Source organism: Rattus rattus, chromosome 15 (genome assembly GCF_011064425.1).
Source record: "Rattus rattus isolate New Zealand chromosome 15, Rrattus_CSIRO_v1, whole genome shotgun sequence".
In the NCBI taxonomy this organism is placed as follows: Eukaryota; Metazoa; Chordata; class Mammalia; order Rodentia; family Muridae; genus Rattus; species Rattus rattus.
The window spans coordinates 24,142,954-24,167,345 of record NC_046168.1 but is presented as its reverse complement, the minus strand read 5'-3'; the positions used below and the strand labels follow the sequence as shown (position 1 = coordinate 24,167,345).

At 38.6% G+C, this 24,392-nt stretch overlaps 1 protein-coding gene and 1 non-coding gene across 2 annotated transcripts; one reads left to right on the top strand and one right to left on the bottom strand.

Annotated features, from left to right (window-relative positions):
- The first annotated feature begins 1,054 nt into the window (after positions 1-1,054).
- LOC116885086 lies at positions 1,055-1,159 on the top strand. The gene has a single exon (XR_004385958.1). It is a non-coding gene; the product is annotated as a U6 spliceosomal RNA (small nuclear RNA).
- Positions 1,160-5,233: 4,074 nt separating this feature from the next.
- Positions 5,234-23,756, bottom strand: Myot (myotilin). Its single transcript, XM_032885810.1, has 10 exons — positions 23,672-23,756; positions 20,305-20,842; positions 16,182-16,356; positions 15,145-15,246; positions 13,127-13,173; positions 12,465-12,597; positions 10,753-10,960; positions 6,698-6,863; positions 6,037-6,170; positions 5,234-5,860 (listed from the first exon to the last, which is right to left on the bottom strand). Exons 2-10 carry the CDS (start codon positions 20,655-20,657, stop codon positions 5,688-5,690), a joined length of 1,491 nt encoding a protein of 496 aa, XP_032741701.1. The 5' UTR covers positions 20,658-20,842; positions 23,672-23,756; the 3' UTR covers positions 5,234-5,687.
- Positions 23,757-24,392: the final 636 nt, after the last annotated feature.

The window sequence follows — 24,392 nt, the reverse complement described above, 5'->3', positions numbered from 1 at the left end:
CAGACCTCCCCACTCCCTGGGGTCTCAAGCCTCTTGAGGGCTAGGTCCATTTTCTCTCACTGAGTTAAGACCCAGCAGTCCTCTTCTGTATATGTGTTGGGGGACTCATATCAGCTGATGTATGCTGCCTGGTTGGTGGCTCAGTGTCAGAGCAATCTCAGGAGTCCAGGTTAGTTACTGCTGGTCTTCCTATAGGGTTGCCCTCCTCCTCAGCTTCTTGCAGCTTTTCCTGAATTCAACCACAGGAGTCACCAGCACAAGTACAAAGAGTAACCCAAATAAACCATCCTGTGGTTCCCAATTGTCAGTTTTCCTAGATAAAATAGATTATTGTTTTATTAATGGAACTGCCCAGGTCCTAGCATAAAATGAATAGCATCCTTCTATGGATGCCATTCTAGGGATTTCAGACTATTTCCCTAGACCTGCATGAATTTAACCTTAGCATTTATACATACGCTTCCCATTTTGTAAGAACACTGTGATGTGCTTTCTAAAATTTTAGTAGCCCTTCTCTCCATTTCTTGGTCTAGTATTCTATATCCTATTGTATGTAATTCTCAATTACTTTTAAAAATATTTTTACCACATTAGTATATAGCTTGTCAGGATAATATATGAAACCCATTTTGGACCTGTTTGCTTTTAAATATATGTGTATATATATATATGTATGTACATATATATATAGTGTATGGGGTGTGTGTGTGTGTGTGTGTGTGTGTGTGTTCACATGTGCAAGTGCATGAGCGTGCAAAGTACAATTTCACATATGTGTGCATGAGGCCAGAGGTTAATGTCAGGTGTCTTCCTTGATAACTCTCCATCTTAAATATTGAGGCAGGGTCTCAATATGCTACTCTGGCTAGCCATCTTACTCCAGGTATCCTCTGTTCCCAACTCGCAAGTGCTGCAAGGACAGGTGGCCATCTGTGCTGTTGTATAGCTTGTTCATCTGAATTGCAACACTTTCCCCACACTGATAAAGTTTCTCCAAGAGGGAAGGAGAGTTTGCAAAAGGTCACATGTGCAGGGGAGAAAAACTTAGAGGAGTGCTCACTCCTGCTGCGCCTATTCTGAAATTGGACCGACACAGAGAGGAGGAGCAGGGCCCCTGAGCAAGGATGATGTACACATTCTTTAAGCACTCCATATCCAAAAGAAAAACAACTTGGAAGATTCTTGAGGACCCCTTCCAACAGTATAAAAAAAGAGTAAGCAGTGGTTGTGGTGGAAACTGACCAGCCTAACGACAGGAAACAGAGCTCATCAGAGATTGAAGAGCTCCCTGAAAGCTGTGCAGAGAGTTCCAATAGCCCCAGGGTTGCAATTTACAGGAGTTGTCTCCGATGTTGGGGTGAACATTCTGGTGATGCAGGAGGCATCCCTGCCCCTTGTAAGTAGCCTTTCATCCAAACTCCTGTTGGTAACCGGATAAAAACTCATGTTTCACCAAATTGGACATTGATGCAAACTTTCTTTTGGTCTGTCATGGACTCCTTTTCTGGGGTGAGTTGAAGTGTGTGTTTTGTCACCCCAGGAAAAGTCTGTCATACAACACATGACATTTGGCATTTTTGTGGGTGCTCTGGATATGAACACCCACATATTAAGGAATGGAGGAGTGAGGATTTTACCCACTGACCAATCTGGCCCCAAATTTAAATGATATTTTTCCTCTACTCATTATTGTACAAATTATTTTCTCTGCAAACATATTTTTTATAATTTCTCTAACTTATACTGTGCTTTGGTTATTTATTCGGATTGATATTTAAAAGTTAATCCTGGCAAGTGCATTTTCCTATTGGTGTAGACTTAAATTACTTTCAGCTTTACCTGGGTTAACAAAATGCTACAAGGAATTAGTATTAAAAAATATTAATCTGTGGCCCATACCAAGTCTGGCCACCCACCTTCAACAACCCAATTAAAAGAGTCAACTTAATAGTGGACAGCAGAGACAGAGACAGACAGACAGACAGACACAGACACAGACACACACACACACACACACACACACACACACAGAGAGAGAGAGAGAGAGAGAGAGAGAGAGAGAGAGAGAGAGAGAGAGAGAGATTGATTGAGATTTTCTTCAAATTGGCCATGTTTGAAAGAGGAACAAAGGGGTCTAGTGAATCTCTCAATTCCATCTTTGGAATTTAAATAGGAGGCCAAGAATATGCACATCTAAGCAGTCCTGGTCAAGGTGAAGTCACTGCACAATTGATTGACCATCATTATCTGGGCTTCAGACTCTTACTGTAATGGGACAAGTTGTTAAAACTCTGTGAAATATCTTTCTGGGAGACAAGCTTCCTCTCTGGCTTGAGCCTTCTCCTCACAGGCTGAGATTCCTGGGGAAATTCCCACTTCTGTGGGGTTGGCTGGTGGTCAGACTGAGAGACACGGTGTCTCTTCGGATGTCTTTATTTCTGTCAGGCAGGTTATAGAATGTTCTTGTTCAAAGAGTTTCTTTATGATATATATTTATAATTGCTGAGTATGCCAATCTGTAGGTTAAATAATCCCAAAATAGCTCCCAATCACCCAATCTCTTCCCAAAGGTCCTTCTCTTAACACTACTGCTTTGGGGGCCAAGTTTCTAGTTATAAACTAGAGGCATGTTGAAACCACAGCAGTCAGTAGTAAATACTATAAAGATATATAAAATATAGTTTGCCTTTAATTAAGGAACAGCATTTTGCTCAGAAAATAAAATATATAGAAAATGTAATTCCTGGGGTTGGAATGGTGACTCAGAAGTTAAGAGCACTGTTGAGCTTCCAGAGGACCCAGGTTCAATTCCCAGCACTCTTAATGGCAGCCCACAACTATCTGTAACTCCACTTTCCAGGGACCCAACACCCTCACACAGACACATATATATATATATAGGTAAAACACCAATGAACATAAAATAAAAATACATTATTTATACAAAAAGAAAATGTAATTACTTTATTTCTTCTTCATGTATTTTGTTAAGTCTGGGGACAGAAACCTACTTAGACATTGCAGCTCTAAATTCCCTTCAAGGTCTGTTTCCTCTTTATATACAGATACCCTTAGTTAAGGTTCCACTTTATGTGTGCATTTCAGACTCTGCTGAGAGCAAATTTTATGAAGCAAGTGAGGGTATGACCAGAAGTGTTCTTGTCCCAGGAAAAGGAAGAGCCTGGAGGAACTTGGAAATGCCCAAGTAAACTTTCCCATTCAGTTAGGAAATGCATGCATGCTAGTCAATTTCTTTTCCTGGCATCCACACAGCCTAACAAAATGAATGCTGAAGAATGTAGGTCTCATATAAAGGGGGCGGGGCATTCTCTTTTTTTTATAATAATTATGATGGGCATCATTAAAAAAATTATTAGCATTTATTGTATGTTTAGTTTCATTTCCAGTTCAAACTTGAGGAAACCAAAGTGCTAAAAGATTAAGTAATTTTCCCAAAGTTTCAGTGAAGTCCATGGATGTTGTCTTAGTTAGATTTTTATTGCTGTGAACAGACACCATGACCAAGGCAACTCTTATAAGGACAACATTTAACTGGGGCTTGCTTACAGGTTCAGAGGTTTAGTCCATCATCATCAAGGTGAGAGCATGGCAGCATCCAGGAAGGCATGGTACAGGAGGAGCTGAGAGCTCTGCATCTTCATCTGAAGACCACTAGGGGAAGACTGGCTTTCAGGAAGCTAGGATGAGGATCTTAAAACCCACACCCACAGTGACACACCTACTTCAACAAGACCACACCTACCTCACCAGGATCATACCTTCTAATAGTGCCACTCCCTCTGTCAAACATATCATAGCCAAATCATCACAGATGTCCAAGCCTACATGCTTTGCTGTGAGGTCTTGCTGTCCCTACTACTTGCAGCAACTGTTTTTTTTTTTTATTTTATTTATTTTATGTATGTGAGTACACTACAGCTGTCTTCAGACACACCAGAAGAGGGTACCAGATGGTTAAAAGCCACTATGTGGTTGCTGGGAATTGAACTCAGGACCTCTGGAAGAACAGACAATGCTCTTAACCACTGAGCCATCTCTCCAGCCCCGCAACTGGTTGTTTTTAAGAGTCGTTGCTGGGACTGGGAAGATGGCTCAGCAAATTAAGATACTTGCCACTAAACCTAACAACCTCAGTTACAGCTCTGAGACCTACATGGGAGAAAGAGAGAACTAGCTCCTGTTAAGTTGTCTTCTGACCTCCACATGTGTGTACTCCCACCCCTCAACACACTAAGAAGAGGAAGTGGTTATACGATGAGTATTGGCCAGGATGGGAGATGACAGTAGTCCTGGGAGCCCAGATCAACATCTGGCCCAGAAACTTTGCAAAAATGAGAAGATTTGCAAACAAACTATAGAAAAAGTATCTTGTCTCCCACCCCAACCCGGCAAACAAACAAACAAACAAACAAACAAACAAACAAAGAAACAAAAAATGGTTGTGAGTGAAGGGAGTGCAAACCCAGCAGGATGGAGGACAGGAGGAATTCTTGTGGCTGTAAAAGGAAACTAAAATGGAGTTCTGTCCAAAGCTCTTCAGGGTAGTCTGGGAAGCTGGGCTGTTTCGAAAGCATAAGATAAAGCCACTTTTGTTCCTGCTCTGAAAGAAGTGGAGAGTGGTATGGATAAATGGTGTTTATGTGGAGATATAAAGCAAAACTAGGCCACACAGAATCGAGTAGCAAAAACTGTCTTTCATTGAAGGAACAGAAGAGGCCACAAAAAGGCTGCAGCCAGTGGTGGCCCATCTCAAAGAAGAAGCTGTTGTTCTAGCTTAAAGTAGTTTCATGAAAGGATTTGTATCTTCCTGAGCTTGCACTCACAGGGGGTGTCACAAAATTAGACTGTCCAACATAGCAAGTTATTTGATTTGGAAAACATAGGAGGCAAAATATCCAACCAGTCTTGACCTTTGCATTAAATACACAAAACTCTGAGTTGACTTTTGGAGATGGTTCTTGTTCCCCTGAGTTAGTTCACAAACTGAGGACTATGGGTGATGTTACTGTGATTACCTTTGAAGTGTAAGTCATGGGAGGCATTTTCAGAGGGAAATTGACTGAGCTGGGAGCTTCATGCCCTTCTTGGGAATGATGACATTTCTGTTTTGGAATTTGTTACTCACAGGCTTTTCTCACAGTTGTTTCACATAGAAAAACCGTAAGTTTGATCAGGAAGATCATTCTAGACTCTAGGGAAGATGAGACAAGTCTGTCTTAACTACTTGAATTTTATTCTCTTTTGACATGAAATTGTGGAACACTCAGATAATCTATACCATGTTAGTATTCCTATAAGAGAAAACAGGTAAATAAAGTCTGTTAGGCAATACCCATACACTTTACTGCAAGCATTAGTGGCATTTAAAAAGTTTCTGGTTCATAACTCATAGTTGTTAAATGTGCATGACTTCAGTGTTAAGACACTGTATCTTAAAACAGTCTCTTATAATACAAACTCATTTACTTAGTTTACTGCCGGCTTCACAGGTCAGAGGAATAGACACGTTGTGCCAGAGTCAGAGGGTGAATAACATTCTAAATGGGAGTTAGTTATATGACCTAAGTAAAGTCACAATCTGTTAATACAACCATGAATTTTTTTTTTCACAATGTTATCAGATCCATTGGAGGAGTGAAGCTCTGCTTTCCCTGTGGGCAAAGTTATTAAAGTTCTTCACTTTCATAGAGTCCAGATTGAGCTGCCAGACGCTGAAACTCTCCTTCAGGGTTGAAAGCTTGTTTCACATCCAAACCTTTCCCATTTAGGGCTAAATATTTGCTGAAAGTTGGTCGAACACGCAGTTGCTTAGGAGCTGGGGGAGTTTGGTTTGGACGGGCTGAAATAAATAAAAATTAATTCAGAAGAGTGGCTTGACATATACCAGTTGAACTTAGCAGTCTCTGACAGATATGGTGGGAAAATGACTTTCGAGGAACATTTCCCATATATCACACAATTCTGAGCCAGGCGATCCTCAGTTTCCCAGTTAGATTGGGTTGCTCTGTGACATACCTGTGACATCTAATCTTGTGTTACACGTGGTCACGCCAGCTTCATTGACTGCTGACACTGTATACCACCCAGCGTCCTTCTTGTTTACATCTTTTATCAGTAAAGTTACTCTTCCAGCGTTATCATGATATAAGCTGAAAAGAAGCAGACAAAAACAAAGGGACAGGAATTAAAATTCTTTTATCTGGGGTGAAAGTTTAAATGATATTGCCACCTTATAGAATCTAACTAATAAGAAAAGGCTGTTAAGAAATTCCAAGACTGTGTCTAATCAATGCTATATAGTTAGTGATTTTTTTCCCCAAAGTTAGATGCCCCACCTGTGAATGGAGTTATAACTCGGAAGTAGAGTATCTGTCTAGCTTGCACAAAACCCTAGGCTGGATCTCTAGGAAACTCACACTCTCTCTTGCTTCCCCAAGCAATCACATTTTAATCCTTTTATGTCATTTATTTTCTATAGTCACGGTTCTTGAAAAGATGAATTCTAGGCTCTTTCGTGTATTATTTTTAGGATTAATTGAATCTGACTTAAATATGTATTTTTAAGAATAGACAACCTGAGATGAGAATTATGTAATTTATATTTGTAGTGTGTGTAAAAAGCATAACTAGATTCATCCAACCTGTGTGTACAGCAGTCAAGAAAGTCTTGTCTCACCTTATCCGGTCAGTGTTGAACTGAACCATTTCGTTGTTTCTTTTCCAGAAAAGCTTTGGTGGAGGGATAGCTGAGATCTGGCACTCTAACTTCACTGATTCTCCCTCAAAAACCTTTTTGCTCTGTGGTTTGTAGATAAACATCGGTGCTCTTTTGTGCTCTTTTGCTGGATATTGGTAGGAAATCAATAAAGGTGATATTAGGCCAAATTAGAACATTATGAATTTTTTACGTTAACATTAAAGCTTTAAAAACCAAGGTCAGCATTGGAAATCTTTTCACTATTAGATAAAATACCATAACATACATTATTATCTTATAATATTTGGAGTTCTTAAAGTGGAATATAATGATTTATTTAAAATTATAAGGATGTGTATGTAGATGAGTCATTTCATCTACCTGGAGGCAGGGTGCATGATGGGAAGAGTAGCAGACAACTACAGTTCAGATCCCTATTGGGTGATGTAACTTAGCAGTGGAGAGTTTGTCTTTCATGTGCAGGGCTGTTCCACCAGCCATGTAAAATTGGAACATTTTCGTTTACTTTCTTTGGGTCTCAGTTTTATCTTTTGCTAACTACACCCCTCAAAACACCAGAATCAAACCAACTCCAAGTGGTAGTGACAGATCTGTCTGAATATGACAGAAAGTATACTTTGTAAACTGATTATAACATGTCAGCAATCATCAAACCACCTGCAACAAGAAGAAATAGGAAGTGGTGACTTAACACCCAAGCTGGCTTTTCTAAAGGAGAAATGAAGAGGTGGTATGGATTTCCAGTCTCTTTCAGCTGGAATAGGACATTTCTTACAAAGCCACTGGCACATATGTGGTTCACCCAAAGCTCAATGGCATGAGGTGTGTGGGTGCTGGACAACCAAGTACATCTGTGCTTTCTTCTCTGTTTGCTTTGGTTGGGTTCCCTCAGCCTCTAGCATGACCTTAAAGATCTTCCATTGATTTATGCAGACTATGAGCTCAAGGACATTGTTCATCCTTCAACCCAAGCAGACTTTTTTAAAGTAATCAATGGTTTATTAAACATTTCGTGTGAGGTAATAGCTTAGCACACTAAATAGGATATATTTAAAGTACTTAGATTGTAAAATGTAAAAACTGGACATGAGGATTTATAGAACTATGCTGCCATAGTGTGAGGTGGGAGTTTTTCAGACTCTTTTCCCAAAGGACTAATCTTTGGGGAGGTGGTTATAATTATACACTAATTTCCTAGTAAATATAATATAGTACATAGCTAAAACTAGCACCCACTCTCCCCTTTCCAAATATGAATTCACAATATGACAGCCTATGACAATTTTGTGTCAGGATGGGTTACATTTCAGGCAGTTGAGCAGATTAATGATTAGACTGCAGTTTCTACTTTGAAATCCTCATCCAGCTATGTCAACAGATGCTTACATTATTTTATTTTCTCCTTCTGAAATTATATACTATTCTCCCTACCAATCTTGCTCAGCCATGCTCACTGCTGCTCTGTTTCACAGTAGCTAGAAAATGGAGCCAAGCTAAATGTCCTTTGACTGACAAATGGTAATGAAAATGTGTACACGGACATTATGAATAATGTTTGGCTGGAATGAAGAGGAATTACAATATCTGCAAGTAAGTGGATAGAATCAAATACACACACACACACACACACACACACACACACTATGTGGGGTAACCCAGACCCAGAAATGAAAACTTAGTATCTCATACATGATTTTTTTAAATATCCAAATCTTAAGATATGAGTATATAACTTGGAGTAACTGCAGACACCAGGAAAGTTAATAATAATGAAACAAAGACAACGGAGATGTGCTGAAGGAGCCCTAGAGAGGGGAAATAGTGGGAACGAAGGCGTGGAAAGCTCCCTTCCAAAGACTAACTTCAATAATACCAAAGGGAGCTATGCAAATCAGCCAAGGGTGAAGCACACAATATCCTACATACATAGCTCTGATGAGCAATGACCAGCATTCCAAGATATCCCTACGGGTGCAGTAACCAACAGCTCTCCAATTAGACTTAAGGAAGTCACACCTGGTACTGGAAGCCTAGCCAGCTACCTGGGACTAGTGAGTTCATGGATCTTAGAAAAGAACATACTGCCATCGCTTTTCTAAAGCAGCATAATTTCTCACTGCACTCTAAATGCTTATCTTTATGCCCACAGACAAGTGTAGCTCTCAGCTCTCATCAAAGAAGCTTTTCTTTGCAGTAGACTGAGAACATAACAAAACCCTACATCTAGTCCAAATACAGTGAACAACTGACTGTGAGGTACGCAGCCTCAATGGATGTATCTGGTCCACAACTTCTGCACCAAAAGCTCAGGGAACATCTCAGAAAGGGGAGCACAGAGATTGTAAGAACCACGGGAGCAGGAAGTGTGCTGTGGGATTGTGTCCCACAGTCTAGAAATGTAGAGAGCCTTTGCTCCCGAAACCTCAACATTATGACTGCCCAGACAAGACCTGAACAAGGAAGACACCTTGCTCTGATGTGCTAACGTGGAAGGGGGAACCTCACAGGGCTCCACCCTTAGACAAAGAACTATAGGTAACTACTGACTGCCGAGAGAGGGTGAACCATCCCTCTTCTGTTTTTAACTTCGAAAAATATATATTTTAATTAAAATATAGTTACATTGCTTTTCCCCTCCTTTCTTCCCTCAAAGCCCCCCTCACTCTCAATGTTACAGCCTCTCCTTCATGATTATTATTGGTGTATGTATAATTTTACTAATACTCTGATAAATGAATTCTCTTTTTGAAAGTAAAGCCATTTTTTCTATTTAATATTTTCATGTACTTCAATTTTATTAGGCATTCCTGTATTTTCCTTTTTTTAAAATTTAATTTATTTTTTAATGAATTTATTTATTTACATCCCAAATGCCACCCCCTCTTCTGGTCCCCACTTCCAGAGTTCTTCATCCTATTTACTCCATCCCCCTCTGCTTCACCTTTGAGGGGTGATTCCCTCTCTCACACACCCCCTCTTTCCTGGGAAGCTTCAAGTCTCTACAGGATTAGGCACATCCTTTCCCACTGAAGCCAGACAAGGTAGTCTTCTGCTACTTATGTGCCAGGGCCTCAGATCAGTGTATACTCTTTGGTTGATGACTTAGTCTCTGGGAACTCCCAGGGGTCCAGGTTAGTTGACACCATTGGTCTTCCTATGGGGTTGCCATCACCTTCAGCTCCTTCAGTCGTTCCTGAAGTCCCTTCAGGACTTCCATAGGGGTCCCTGACTTCAGTTCAGCAGTTGGCTGTAAGTATCTGCATCTGACTCAGAACTGGTCTTCTTGAGGGATGACCCCCTAATTAATTATAAAACACCAGCTGATAAGCTCTGAAATTTTATAACTATAAACAATACTATAGATTTTCAGCAAGATATCTATCTATCTATCTATCTATCTATCTATCTATCTATCTATCTATCTAATCTATCAACTATATATCTACAATACTCATGGAAAAGGAGGCCACACATTTGAGAAGTTCAAGGAAGAGGCACAGGAGGGCAGAGAAAAGGAGGATGTGGGAGAGGTTGGAGGGAGGAAAGGGAAGTCAGAAATGATATGTAATCATATTTTAAAATTTTCAAAGAAGAGAAAGCAGCCTGAGCAAAATCTGGGAAGCCATTAAGCAGCTGCCTCATGGCTTCTGCTTCAGGTCCTGCCTCCAGGTTCCTGACTTGAGTTCCTGTCTTGGATCTCTTCAATGGATTGTAACTTGGAATATGTAAAATAAGCAATTTCTGTACCCATTCCCCAATAATTAAGTTGAAATAAAACTTATTATTGCCTTATTGCTGTTCTAGAAAGAACTTGTCATCCATTTGCCATTTTAATTTCGGTGTTTCCCCTAAATGACCTTTTTGTTGTTGTAAATATGGTTTGGTGTTGCCCTAGATTCTGTAGATGTTAACCTAAGTATGAAGTCCTTGGGCCTTCCTTTAAAACTATTTTCCTTTGTAACACTCTTTATTTTCAGTCATGCTGCCTTTGAAGGATCTCTTTGGAGGCTTACCCAGAACATCCAGCTGCACTGTGAAGGTGGCTTCTCCAGCTCTGTTTCTGGCTACACATGCATATGGCCCTGCATCTGATGCTCTGACCACTTCAAAGATGAGGGAGTGGAAACCCTTCTCTGACACTATCATTTTGTGCAACTCATCTGATTGCACCAGTCTCCCGTTTAGATACCATGACACATCAGGGGCTGGCAGTCCACTCACCTAGAAACAAAACAGAGCAGTTTTCTATGTATGACTTTAACAACCTGATCATCTGGATTTGAGGTTAAAAGTGCAAAGCAGGAGTTTAAAAGTATATTTATTGTAAATTTTTATTGTGAAATTAAGAATAAGGTCAATATTGCTTTTAGACTCTTTCAGACCACATACAATTCTTTCAAATACAACCTCTGACTCTTTAAGACCTCTTTTGGTTACTTTATCTAGAACATTAATTTATGTCTTACATCCCACCAGGAAGAGGGAAGCAATCACTAGCCTAAGTGTGACACCAAATAAAGTCCCATAAGCAAGTACATGAGGCTTTCAATGTAACAAATAGCTTTTGAAAATAGAACTCTTGATCCACAATTTTGTATATGAATATTAGTTTTGTGTTTCTGTATAAACACATCCAACCCTGATAGAAACTCTCATTGACAGGAATTTAGAAAAATATTTTATGAGGAAGGGTTCTCAGAATGAAGATAATCACAATGTGATGTGACCTCTTTTAAAACACTGTCCTAGGGGTTGGGGATTTAGCTCAGTGGTAGAGCACTTGCCTAGCAAGCGCAAGGCCCTGCGTTCGGTCCACAGCTCCGAAAAAAAGAAAAGAAAAGGAAAAAAAAAAACCAAAAACCACGGTCCTAGCCTGAAGACCTAGGAAAAAGAGGTGGCTTGAAGTGGTTCATGGGCAACTACAGAGGCTTGCACATGAGACAACATGTTTTGTGTGTATATGAGTGTGTGTGTGTGTGTGTGTGTGTATGTGAGAGAGAGCATGTATGTGTGTGAGTGTGTAAGTGTGTGTGAGAGTGTGAGTGTGTGTGAGTGTATGTGTGTTTGTGAGAGAGTGTGTAAATGTGTGTGAGTATATGTGTGTGTGAGAGAGAAACAGTGAGTGTGTGAGTATTGTGAGTGTATGTGTGTGTATGTATGAGATTGTAAGTATGTGTGAGTGTATTTGTGACTGTGTGTGTGAGTGTGAGTATATGTGTGAGTATGTGTGTGTATATGTATGAGATTATAAGTATGTGTGAGTGTATGTGTGACTGTGTGTGTCTGTGAGTATGTGTGTAAGTGTGAGTATGTGTGTGAGTATGTGTGTATGTGTGTGTGTATGTATGAGATTGTAAGTAAGTGTATTTGTGAGTGTGTGTGTGAGTGTGTGTGTGAGTGTGAGTATGTGTGTATGTGAGTGTGTATGTGTGAGTCCCCAGTACCTCTGTTTACTTGGCCAATCTTCCTAACTTTTTCTTATTTCCATTTTACAGATGAGATGACAAAACACAGAGAGACTAAACAACTCGTGGACATTTACACATCTGAAAGTGGCACAGCCAAGATTTAAACTTGTGTCAACTCAGCTCCAGAATTTGTGTTTCTTTTCATTGTACACAATGTTTTCAAGATGTGTAGCAAGCTGTAAAAGTTTGGGGAAAGGTGCATTTCCCCAGCTTAGTGTCCCATTACTAGTGTGTCTTTAGCATTTAAAAACTCTTACTTTAAAGTCCATTCTGCAGAATCTTCCTTCTTCGATGGACATATTTTCTGGCACTTGAATGAAGCGTGGTGGGTAAAACTTCTCCTGGATGGCATCCTGGTCATTTGCGTCTGCTCTGGAGGACGATCTACTTCTACAACAATATTTTAATAATGATTGGCAGCAATGTCATCCTTGTTTTTCCACTTACACAAGACAGTTTGGCCATCACTGCTACAAAGTCCAGAACCTCTAGTTTGATCTGATGGCATGGTGACAGCAGAGAGAGACCTTATTTATGGGTGATGTATTCAGTGGGTTATTTGATCACTGGCAGACATATACCATTTAGATACATCTGGTATGAACTGGACAATTCTCTCCTTTTTAAATAGTTCCTTAAATTGAGCAACATGTGCCTCGTACTAGGATTTCCTTGTTGTGACAGTTATTTAGTGTGGAATCATGGTCCACTATTTGACTAAGATATTTTTAAAGATTCCCTTTGAGGTAGTTCTGAAAATTGATATATAATTTATCAACATCATCTTTGGTGCTGGGAAATTCACACTATGTTTTGAAAGAGTACAGTAAATGTGAGGACTAAATATGCATATTATATTTTAAGTGGAAACATTTTAGATGGCAAAATATATCTCTCTTTATAAATTAAACAAAATTACCTTACTTGTGATGTGGGAACTTGCAGCCGTGCATGTTCTGGGTTATGCTGCTTGAGATAAAAACAATTGAGAAAAATTAACATGTAAATGGTCCTTTTAAATGAAACAGAAGTCATTAATTACAGTTGAAAAGAATGTTTCTGTTTTGACTGTGATTGGTTTATTATATCTAACATTTAAAATATAGCAAATTAACTGCCTATTTCTTTAGTAAGAACCCCACAGAATTAACAAGATTTACATGTGTGATTTATGAAAATCAACTGGACCTAACTCTGATGGTAGCTTAATTTTTATTACTGTTTTATGATAAAGGATGATGTGTCCCTCTGATGTATTTGGCATGGGGACACGCAGTACAGGTTGTCCTTTAGCAAAGCAGGAATAGATCTGAGGTCACTTGTGCTGGCTGTAGGCAGTGGGTATCAAGCTACTGCCTGGCAGTCCCACTGTAAACAGTAAACACATATTAGACTGGAAAATATTTCCCCTTTTAGCTCATGGCATAAAGTCGCATTGGACACCCTGAGAAATGTAGATAAAACTATAAAAAGAACTTAAAACATGAATCAGTTCCTGCTTAAGAAAAGAACATTTATCTTTTATGATTTATATTGAGTGCTGAAAATTATTTCTGTTTGAGAATAAAGTTGGGGGTTGAAGAATATTATAATTGAATCAATTGATTATATATTTAATGACTTTTTGTATAAATATTGCTGTGCTTAGCCCAGTAGGAGATTGAAAAAAGTAGAAACTATAGTCTCAGCCAAATACCTCTGAATCTGAGTACAAAAATTTATTTTGGGATGAACCTCTTAGTCAAAGCATTCTGACATTTAAAAAAATCTAAATCTTTTTGTCTAGTCTTAAGACTCCTTAAATAAAATGTCAAAACAACTTATCAATTCATCAGAGGACCATTATTTTTTAGCAAAATATCAAAACTCAAATCAAACCTAATAATTTAATAAAACTAAAAATCTTCAAGCAAATTTAAAAGCAAGTTTTTGTTTCATCATATTATGTTCAGAAAAGGTCATTTCAATTATACCAGAGATGTATTTTTGTTATAGTTACACTGTGATTGAACATTTCTCATTAATGTCTGAGGATTAATGTTTGAGTGTATAAAACAGTAAGATTTATCCTTTCTAGCTTCATTATGTTTCTGCTGCTATCTTCTTGTCTCAGTCTTGTCATCTTCCTTTCAAACACCGTCATAAGTATTAATTAGTAATTTCAACTAGTAGACATAGTAGAGATGTCTTATTCTGGCTGTACTTGCCTATGCCACAAGCTCGACACAACAGATGCTCTGTGCAAATTTGTTGAATGGTGGATGAATGAACCAATGAATGAATGAATGAATGAATGAATGAACTGCTCATTGTCTAAGGTCTAGTTCTTATCCCCCGCTAGACTCTACTCCATCATTTCTAGTCGATCTAGTTGCCTTTAAAAGAAACAAATATCTTTTGTTCTTATTTCATGTTTGTTTTCTCAATGAGTTTCCAGGTTGCTCATGTCTTTGTGGACTATTTAAGAGGGTATAATAGCTTCTAGAGAAAGACAGAAAAGGTAACAGCCCCTCAGTTTGCCTTGCCCACTTTATATGTGTTTTTGAGTTAAGTTATGTGTTATAATTAGGTTGATAAGGGGTAAGTCTGTGTGCATTCACTGTATTCTGAAGTTAATCCTGGGGGTTTTTGTTTTGTTTTTGAAAATGACTTTTCATTAATCTTAGAGACGTTACCCAATAGAGTATTTTTATTAGTTTTTTTTCAGCAAGAAGTGTGTTTAAACTCAGGAGCATGACAGAAGGAAGTAGATATGCCCCAAATGCCCTTTAAAACATCAAACAACTTATAAATTGCAAGAAAAAAAAAGGGTGCTCCAAGATGTCCACGGTTGTGTGTCCCTATAGTCTTAGGTATTTAGCAAGCTCAGAAAGGGAGAGCAACTGACCCCAATTATAGGGCAAAGGCCACAGATATATGTCAATTATTTTAATTTACCTGTGATGAATCTTGGACATCACTGTTTTGAGCTTGAAACACAGCAGCAGCATTCTGCGGTCCTAACAACCTGCGAGCCATCTTCTCCTCATAGGTCAGTCTCTAGAGGACAGTGATGAGGTTAAGTAAAGGCATTTGAACAGGCACACCTCTAAAAACCACTTCTCTAAATCAGAAATTCAAACTGTAGTCCAATTTTTGAATTATACTTTCCACCTTTTCCAAAGAGCCTTGTCATCAAAGATGAGTGGCTAATTCAATTGTATCTTAAGAGCTTATATAATAATTACAGCTGTTTTAATTTTGTCTGTAAAAATATACATTAAGGAGCAAAAAAAAGTTAAGTCAATGGAATTTATCATTACTTGCTTGGTAAGCAGAAATTTTATGAGAAGGTAATAGTGATTAATTAACTAATTAGTTAATTAACTCATTGAGACACGATTTCATGGAGCATAGTCTTATTCAGAATTCAAAAGTCAAAGCTGACTTTCAGTTTCTGGCTCTCTTGAATCTACACTTTCAACCTCAAGAGCAGGGTTAATAGCCAGCATAGTCTATATAAACACTCATTTGAAAGAATTATGTGTAAGACAAATTTTTCATGTAGGATATCTAGAGTTGGTTTTCTTTATTTTTTCTTTTCCTTTTTCTCTCTTCTTTCTCTCTTTTTCTTTTTCTTTTTTTTCCTTTTTTTTTGGTTTTGGTTTTGGTTTTGTTTGCTTGCTTTTTCATTCATTTACTACTAAAAAACCAAAAGGCAGACTTCACTTCAATAATAAGGAATTGCAAACAATCCTTTTTTTTTTAAAAAAAAAAAAAAAAGCAAATCCTATATTTTGTGTTTTTATGGGCATAAATCTATGAGAGACAGAGGTAACTTTTTTAATGTGGAGTTGTACTGGGTATCAATCTTATGTTAGCTACATGCTCTACCAGTGAGTTATATTCTAAACCTCAGAACTTTCTTATTGAAATTAGGTATGTAATAGGTCTTTTAATGATGGCCTTCTTTAAGAAACAGATAGCTTGCCCACTTGGTTTCCATTATGAAGAAGGGTGTCTTTGCATTTCAGCTTTCTTTCCAAATCTTGAATCAATGCTTCTTTGGATCCTTGGATTTCGTGGTCAGGAGTCCTTGGAGTGGGCTTAGCACCTGCAGCTTGGGATGACACGGCATTTACAGGTTGGTGAACTGAGGATTGTTGATAGCTTTAAAAAAGAAAAAAGAAAAAAAAATCAGAAAGAAAATGAGAGAATTTACTTCATTCTGTAAGCCACTTTTAGATACACTGACTTTACCACTTAGAATTTCTGTTTTTGAGAACCCCAATAATCTTAACCACAGATAAGAAGGGTATAAACTAAACATGGCTACTGCTTCTGTCTTCTCTTATGGCAGGAGACAATTATGAACTAGGAGGAAGGATTTAGATACATGGAAGGCATCTAGAAAAGTTCGCCTAAAGAATGAGATGTTTAAATGAGCATCTTCAATCTTACTGTTAGATTTCTTGTGTGATGGAGAGGTGGCTATCCAGCAGTAGAGTGCTTGAGCTGCCTCTCCTGGGCTTGAGAGAGCTGACTTTTTAGAATCTTTCTAGCAACCTGTGATCTCAGGCCAGGTTTGAAATAGATGATGTGAAAGTCTTCATACCAGGGAAGTTGGTGAATGCCACCAATCCTAGCTTCTTTTAGAGCTAAGTTGACTGACCAGCATAGCATTCACATTTTGTGTGTTGAAGAATATTCTACTGTTCCTCAACAGGACTTCTGGCTTTTTTAATTTTATACTCAAAATGATCCAAGCCAGTGCAGAAAAATAACTTTTAAAGTAATGATGATATATTCAGTATTTTTAAACTGACTTTTGGGGGGGGCAGGGAATGAAAAGCATGATTAAAGGAAGATAGACTATGAAATATAACGTTTTAAAAGATTGGAAAAATAACACCAATCCAAAAATAATTTGAAAAGTTCAAATTCTTATATAATATTATGTTCTTAAATGTTGTTTAAGGTAATCTAAGCTCTTTCCAAGTTCCACATTGATATTGGTGAAGAGCAGGTGCAGCAGTTAAGGGGTCCTGCCTTACTTGCTGTTGGTTGGCCTAAACTTTTCCTAATATTTTACATTGTTTTAACTTACTTTGGTGAGGTAGAACCATACATGGGAAATTTTGTGTCATTCTAATTAATAAGAGGAAGCTGGCCACTGCCTTAATGAACATTTTATGATGGCCATGATGAATCTTTTCTAGTCACCCAGATTCAAGTGAGATCAAGATTCATAAAAGAACTTGTGATTTTAGAGGAAATGAAGGTCAAGTGAAGCCAGAGTGTTCACATTGTGGGCTGGGGGACCTGGAGATAATCCTAGGGTCAAATGTAAACCTGATGAATAGCAGGTGCCATTACTCATCACAGTGCCATTTTATGCCCACCAATATAAACCATGGGGATGGGAGATACTATCTGCTGAGTGAATGGATTTTTTTTTAAATAGTAGTGAAGACATACTGTCTTAGAAGCTGATGGAATCCATTCTCCCTTTACATTTCAATATTTGGATTTTCCAGTTGTCCCCATCAATCCTTAACTAAAGTCTCCTTTGTTCAAAACAGCAAAGACACAAATCAATGAAATATGTAAGTAAATAGTGAAACCTCTCCCTCAATTAAATTCCTGGGCCAAAATGAAAGACTTTTCTTGTCCCTTTAATATTTCTGCAGTGCATGCCATGATAATTGTTTGTAAGGACTTTCAATTCTAGAGTCCGATCTGTTAGAGAGTAGCACATACTTGGTAAAATGAATTAGAATAGAATAGAATTAGACAATTCTGTTCTCATCATTATGTCTCATAGAAAGCCTGAGGAATTGGTAGTCAAGCCTGAGAACCACAGACTAGTCGACTCATTACACACCCTCATTGTCTGCACATTAGATGACACATGCACCAGATTTCAAATCCATTCTTACTTATAAATTAGTGTTGTGCATTTACACTGCTTTATAAGTCTTTTCCATATCCCTGACAATCCTGATCCTTAAATATGCTACATCACAGAAAACTGGATTACCCAGCAGACTATTTGCTGAATGCCTCATTGCAAGCACTTTGTAAGGAATAATTAGAATTAAAGAATTCCCCTCACTTTCCACCCTGCGGTTTGATCAATTGCTAAAACTTTGCCTAAGAACTCCCTACTATTGAGAAGCAAAATAAGGTCTTCCAGTGTCCTTAGGTTAGAAACCAAGGGATTATTTTAGAAGACGGGCAATCTTGAGCCCATCATAACAATGAAAGAATTGTGCACAAATGTTCAAAGGGCCAAAGATTTCCACCCCACACAGCTGGACTCAGAATGGGTATCAAGTAGCAATGGCAAGATTAGAAGAGTTATCTACACTTGCTGAAAATGGGACAGTTAAAACTGGACCTTTGATCTCTAGTTTGGGGATCTCCTAGGGCTGGCTTGCTTCTTTTTCTTCCTTCCTCTCTCTCTCTCTCTCTTCTCTTCCTTCTCTCTTTCTCTTCTTTTTCTCTCTCTCTTCTCTATTTTTTTGCTCTTCTATTTTTTTTTTTTCCAAAACTAGGTATGTGGTTGAGGCTCTGTGACTATTTATTTGATCACTTTTTTTTTCTGAGCAGAATTAGAATAAGATAAAAACATTGCTAGGGAAAATGTTACAGTCTGAGTGGGTTATATATTTAAAATCCTGATGTGTGGAAATACTAAGAAGCTATGTGAAGAATCATATCAATCATTGTGAAGAAGAAAGAGCTATGGAATATGAAATGAGGATAATGGGAGTTTGCGTAGAGTGGTCAAGTAAAGTGACCTTCTGAAATATTAAGTCAAGGCTACGAGAATGCTATATCCCAGGTCTGGAACTGTTGGCATCAGCCATTATATATAATTCAATTTAATATCTATAGGATTTCAACATGTTTTTAAGTGTTTTGATTTTTATTTTTAAAAGTAGGGGAATAGGTTCCTCAACAAGTTGAATTGATGTGGTCAATTCAGCTGCTTTTCTAGAATTTCAACCAATACTCTAATTTTCACAAAAACTACCTCAGCCATCTTACTTGCTGAACACTCTCATCATGTATACAAATAGTTTGAGTGAGTATCAGAACTTGACATGGTCTCTTATCTCTAGGCTAATATTGTATGTCTACACTGTTCTTTAGATTCTTTGTCTATTTAATATCAAACAACTCTCTACAGAAGACAGAAAAATTAGCAAGAGTTCCAGTAAGACTCTAAGAAGACATGGTCCACCCAACAATGCTTGAGATGCCTCTGATTTAATCTCTGATGTTCTCAACAGCCAAGAAATATGAAAACTGATAGCCCTAATTTTAAATAAGCACAAAGTATTCAGTTCAGGTTTTAAAAAAAGCTCAACTCCACATGGTGTTCTTTCTCAGGCCAAGTTCTTCCAGGGCAGTCTCCAGCTGTGGAAATATAGTGTGTGCTTGCATAAGGCTGTAGGTATTTGCTCCTGAATTTAGACCATCCAACAAAGTTCAACAAGTCATGGTTTCACATACCCAAACAAACTTTAAAACTACAAGACTTCATCTGTTCCAACCTCCCTTCTGATCCCAGTAAGGACAATTTATACGAGTGACTAACCGTCTGAGTTCCAGACTTTTAAAATGTGTTGATTTTAAATTATATTAGACAAGTGGATAGTCAGGATTAGAGTGAGAAATGGGTAGGAAGAAAAGACTATGACTGAGAAGAAACTTAATAGCCTTTGCTTATGTCGGAGGAAATCCTATCCACAGAGGAACAGACAGGTGTTCTACATCCCAGCCAAACTAGACCTCAGAGGAATTAAATTTGCAGCAAGAGGAACTTAGCTTAGAGCTAAGCAGAAAGATCACCATCCCCTGGTATGTTGGAAATCTATTTTTTGTTCTTTCTAAAGATGACAAGTAATAGGGAGCCGATTGCATGGGATAATAGGTAATTTGAGCTCTGCTCAGCCTGGACACTGGAGAATGGGCTAGATGACTTCTTATTGCCACTAACCTGGCTCAACGAGACTGAAGCTCACAGTATCATTTTGTGTCCTAAAGAATAAGAGCAGCACACTCTCAGATAAAGCTCCCGGCACATGCCGAGTACACAGAATCACTTACTTGGAGTCCACAGTGGATGGGATTTTACTGTTACTGTAATCAGGCTGAGACGGTAATATAGAACTGAGGAAGCTGGCTGGGGACTGGTTATAGGTAGCAGTAACCTTCTGGCCGGGGCTGGGGCCAGCCAGCTGCTGGGAAGCAGGATAAGCAGAGGAAGACACGGTGATGTGAGAGCTCACTGTGGAGGAAGCAGAAAATCTCTGCTCTGTGCATTGGCGAGGCTGGATGACGATGGAAGACTGTTTGGTCTGGTTAGGGAAGCTGGAGACTTCCGGTCCTGGAGGCTGCAGCCCAGAGCCACATGGATTTTGGGACTGGATGAAGTGTTTTGGACGTTCGTAGTTAAACATGCTTAGCTGGTATATGGAAGATGGATTTGCTCCCAGAAGGATAGACTCCCGACCGTGGGGTGGCAAGCCTGGAATTACAGAAGGTTGCAGCAAGTCAGAAGAAACCTTAGTCTGGCCCTCCTTGCTGAGATCTCTAGAACACTGTACTCCTGATGTTGGTGGGTTTCTCTTGAAGGATATTGTTTCTGAAAGTGGGAAAATAATTAAGTTACAAGTTTTGTATAAACCTTAATGTTATGTGGCCATCCTCATGTTGTGGTGACCTCACCACCCTAAACAAAAATAATTTTTTTATTTTTGTTTCTATTTCATAACTGGAATTTTGCTGCTTTTATGAATCATTATGTAAACATCTGTGTTTTCTGATGGTCTTAGGTGACCCCTGAAAAAGGGTCCTTCGACCCCTCTGAAGGGATTGTGAGCCATAGGCTGAGAAGCACTGACTTAGATTAAGTAAAAATTATTCAGTGTGCTCATCCCTGGGCGAAAGCATGTTATGCAGAGGTTTCAAGATATACACCACAAGTTTTTCCAAGGAGCTATTTTTTTATTGGTTATTTTGTTTATTTACATTTCAAATGTTATTCCCCTTTCCGGTTTCCCTCCGAAACTCCCCCATTCCACCCTGCCTCCATGCGGGTGCTCCCCCACCCACATACTCACTGCTGCCCTACCACCCTAGCATTCCCCAACTCTGAGGCACCGAGCCATCACAGGACCAAGGGCCTCTCTTCCCATCGATGCCTGATAAGGTCATCCTCTGCTACATATGCAGCTGGAGCCATTTTTTTTTTTTTGTTCTTTTTTTCGGAGCTGGGGATCGGAGCCATTTTTGATAAGAAAATCTTTTGACGCCACGCAATGTATTAGTTCTATAGCCTTGTGATATGTTTTCCCCCAGACACTGTGGATTCCTTAACCTTAGAGATGTAAGGATTTAACATTAATAGCCGTTAATGTGTGTCAGTCTTTATCAAGATGAATTCTTCCCTGTTCCCATCAGAGTTGATTAATATCCCTTTTGATGCATGAATTAGCATTAACATCTATTTTCCTTTTCTCAATTTTAATAAGGTACAATGAGCATCCAATTTATTGGGGCCATTTTTGAGTTGTTCTTTACTGTTACAGGTCACTGCCTGCTTTCCTCTCCTTGATTTCATATTGATCATGGAGTCGAAGTAGATGGTAGTTAAGGACAGACTCTGTGCTTGCTTGTCTCTATACGCAAAATACTTATTGCAGACTGCACTGGCAAAGCTGAATGCCATTTTCTTAGGTTCAGATTATACACTCTAGTCATTGGTCTTAGTGGTCTCTTAATTATCAAGTTTATTTCACTTGTTTAACAGGCATTTTAGGCTAGTGTTGAAATCATTATAGTTACACTTAATTGTTATTTTCCATGGCAACCAGTAGATATGGACATAGGTAAAACATCCATGGAACTAGCCTGACAATAAAGGAGAGGTGGATGCTATTTCTAGTACTCATCTCTGGTGCGAGTGGCCTTTCTGTTTTCCTACAGCAGGTCCCATTTTCCCTCATTTTGCTGTTAAAATTCACCCTGGTGGTTATCTCTGCCTCTGATATTTCCCATTCCCATGTTAAATAAAGGCCGGAATATTGCACACAGCAGCTGGTCCTGCAGTTATTGTAATACCCGCCACTTCAATCCAAATTACCAGATGATTTAGTTAAAAACATATTATTTTGCTTTACTCGATATGGAGAAATCCCTGACTTCTTAATAAATCAAGTGCTTAGCTGCAAAGTTTCCCAGATTTCTTATCCATTGAAACTGGGTGCTGTATAGTTGCTTGCATTACAACCCAGAGGAAAATACTGTTCATGATTCATTCAGGCCAAGTCACTTCATCCTAAGGTTTTGCTGGTGGGCTAGAGTTCAGTTAATATTGGCAAGAACAAAGCTATAAGAGAACTACATGGCAGAAGGCTCTGGTGAGCAAGAACACTTGAAAAGTTATGTAGTCCCTAGTTTCGATTTTATGCTTACAACCAGAGGGCACAGTAGAAGAGAAATACAGGATTTTAATTGTCAGGGAGAAAGTTCCAGACAGTGGGGGGCACTTTAATAGAAACGTTTGTTTCCTGAAATAAAAAGGCTTTATTTTTAACACAGCTGCTTTTAAAGTGACAGGTCTCTTTGCTGAATCTAGAGTTTGGCTTTTAATTTTCTTTCTGGGCAGGAAAGTTAGGCTCATTCTCAACAGCAGCTGACCAACTGCTTGAGACCTAGGCTGGATATATTTTCCAAACAGGGCTTCTGAGGTTTTCTTTTAAAGCCTTACTGTCTTAAGCATTTTCGTATTAGTTTCTTTTTTGTTGTTTTACTTTCTTTTGTTAGTAATCTTGTATTTTTACAGCTCAAGAAAAGTTGCACTGTTTCAAAAGTTTTATTTTTCTCGTCACAGCATTTTGTACAGATGTTTACACAATGATGAAACAGTGTTTCTCCAGAAAACTTATTCCTCCTCTGCAATGATTGCTCCACACTTCAATTCTATTTTGTATTCTAACACAGTGTTCTTTATTCTTACTAATGATATGTCAACCTTAAAGACTATAAATAAAACATTCTGCTATCTCACAATATAAAAACAATACTTTAAAACTCTTAATTTAATAGCTAATATTTTGCTAATATTAGCTATTAAAAGTCCCTCAAGAATAACATAGACTTTCACAAAAGACAGGATCAAGGCCACTGTACAGGGTCACAGTTACAGTCAGATCAAATAAATCTTTTCAAGAAACATAAATGCTTTAAAATAAGGACCCAAAATTCTTTGCCTGTGTCCTCTGCACACACCCTCCAGTTTCAGTGGACTGAACAGGTTTTTTTTTTCCTTTAAAACATTGTACAATACCATTATAATATCATAATTGTCAGGTTTCTTTTTTAAAAATATCTGAAGCTCACCTTTATATATACTCCTCTAATTTAATTAAAAACCCCAAAGCTCAAACCGTAGCATAAAGAAGGGACTCACCCTTAGCTCAGAAGGGGCCAGCTTGTCTCAACCCACTACTGAAGAGAAGGAAGAAGCATCTCCTTGCTCAGGATCGTGTGGCTCTGAGCTTAGTGTCACTATGCCCTGACTTTTATCAGCTGCCAAACTGACATCTGATGTGCTTCCTGTCTATCTACCTATGCTGGCATGTCAAAGTAAGAGTCCACAATCTAAACAATATCTCAGATGTCTTGGTGATATTTCAGGACTGGGATTACATGAACTCCTCTCACAGACCCCTTTATTTTAGACATGAATTTTGACTATAAGCTAGCAAGCAAGTTCATACAGGATGAGAATGGTAAGCTGGAAAAAAAGGGGAAGTGGAAGGAAATTAGATTTTTACATGTTTTCAGATGAGGGTTTTAAATCTTTCCTATTGCGGAGACAAAGATGAAAGGGGAGAGAAGATTGAGGATGAGTTTTTCTTTTCTAGTGAGATTAATAGGAAAAAGAATGCAAATTGATTTGTGTACCACCCTGGATCTGAGGCCTTCTCTTTTTCTCAAGTGCTTAATAGGAATAGGGGGTGGAGTCTGACTTTGACAGTGCTTTGTGGAAGGAGGTGTGGTCAGGGCATGTGCCAGACAGTGGAGACATAGTGACATCTGACCAGAAAATAGATAAATGGAAAGGGTTATTTAGTTTGGAAAGTGTTCTGGATGCCTGGCATATATCCCCAAGATCTAGAGTTTTTATT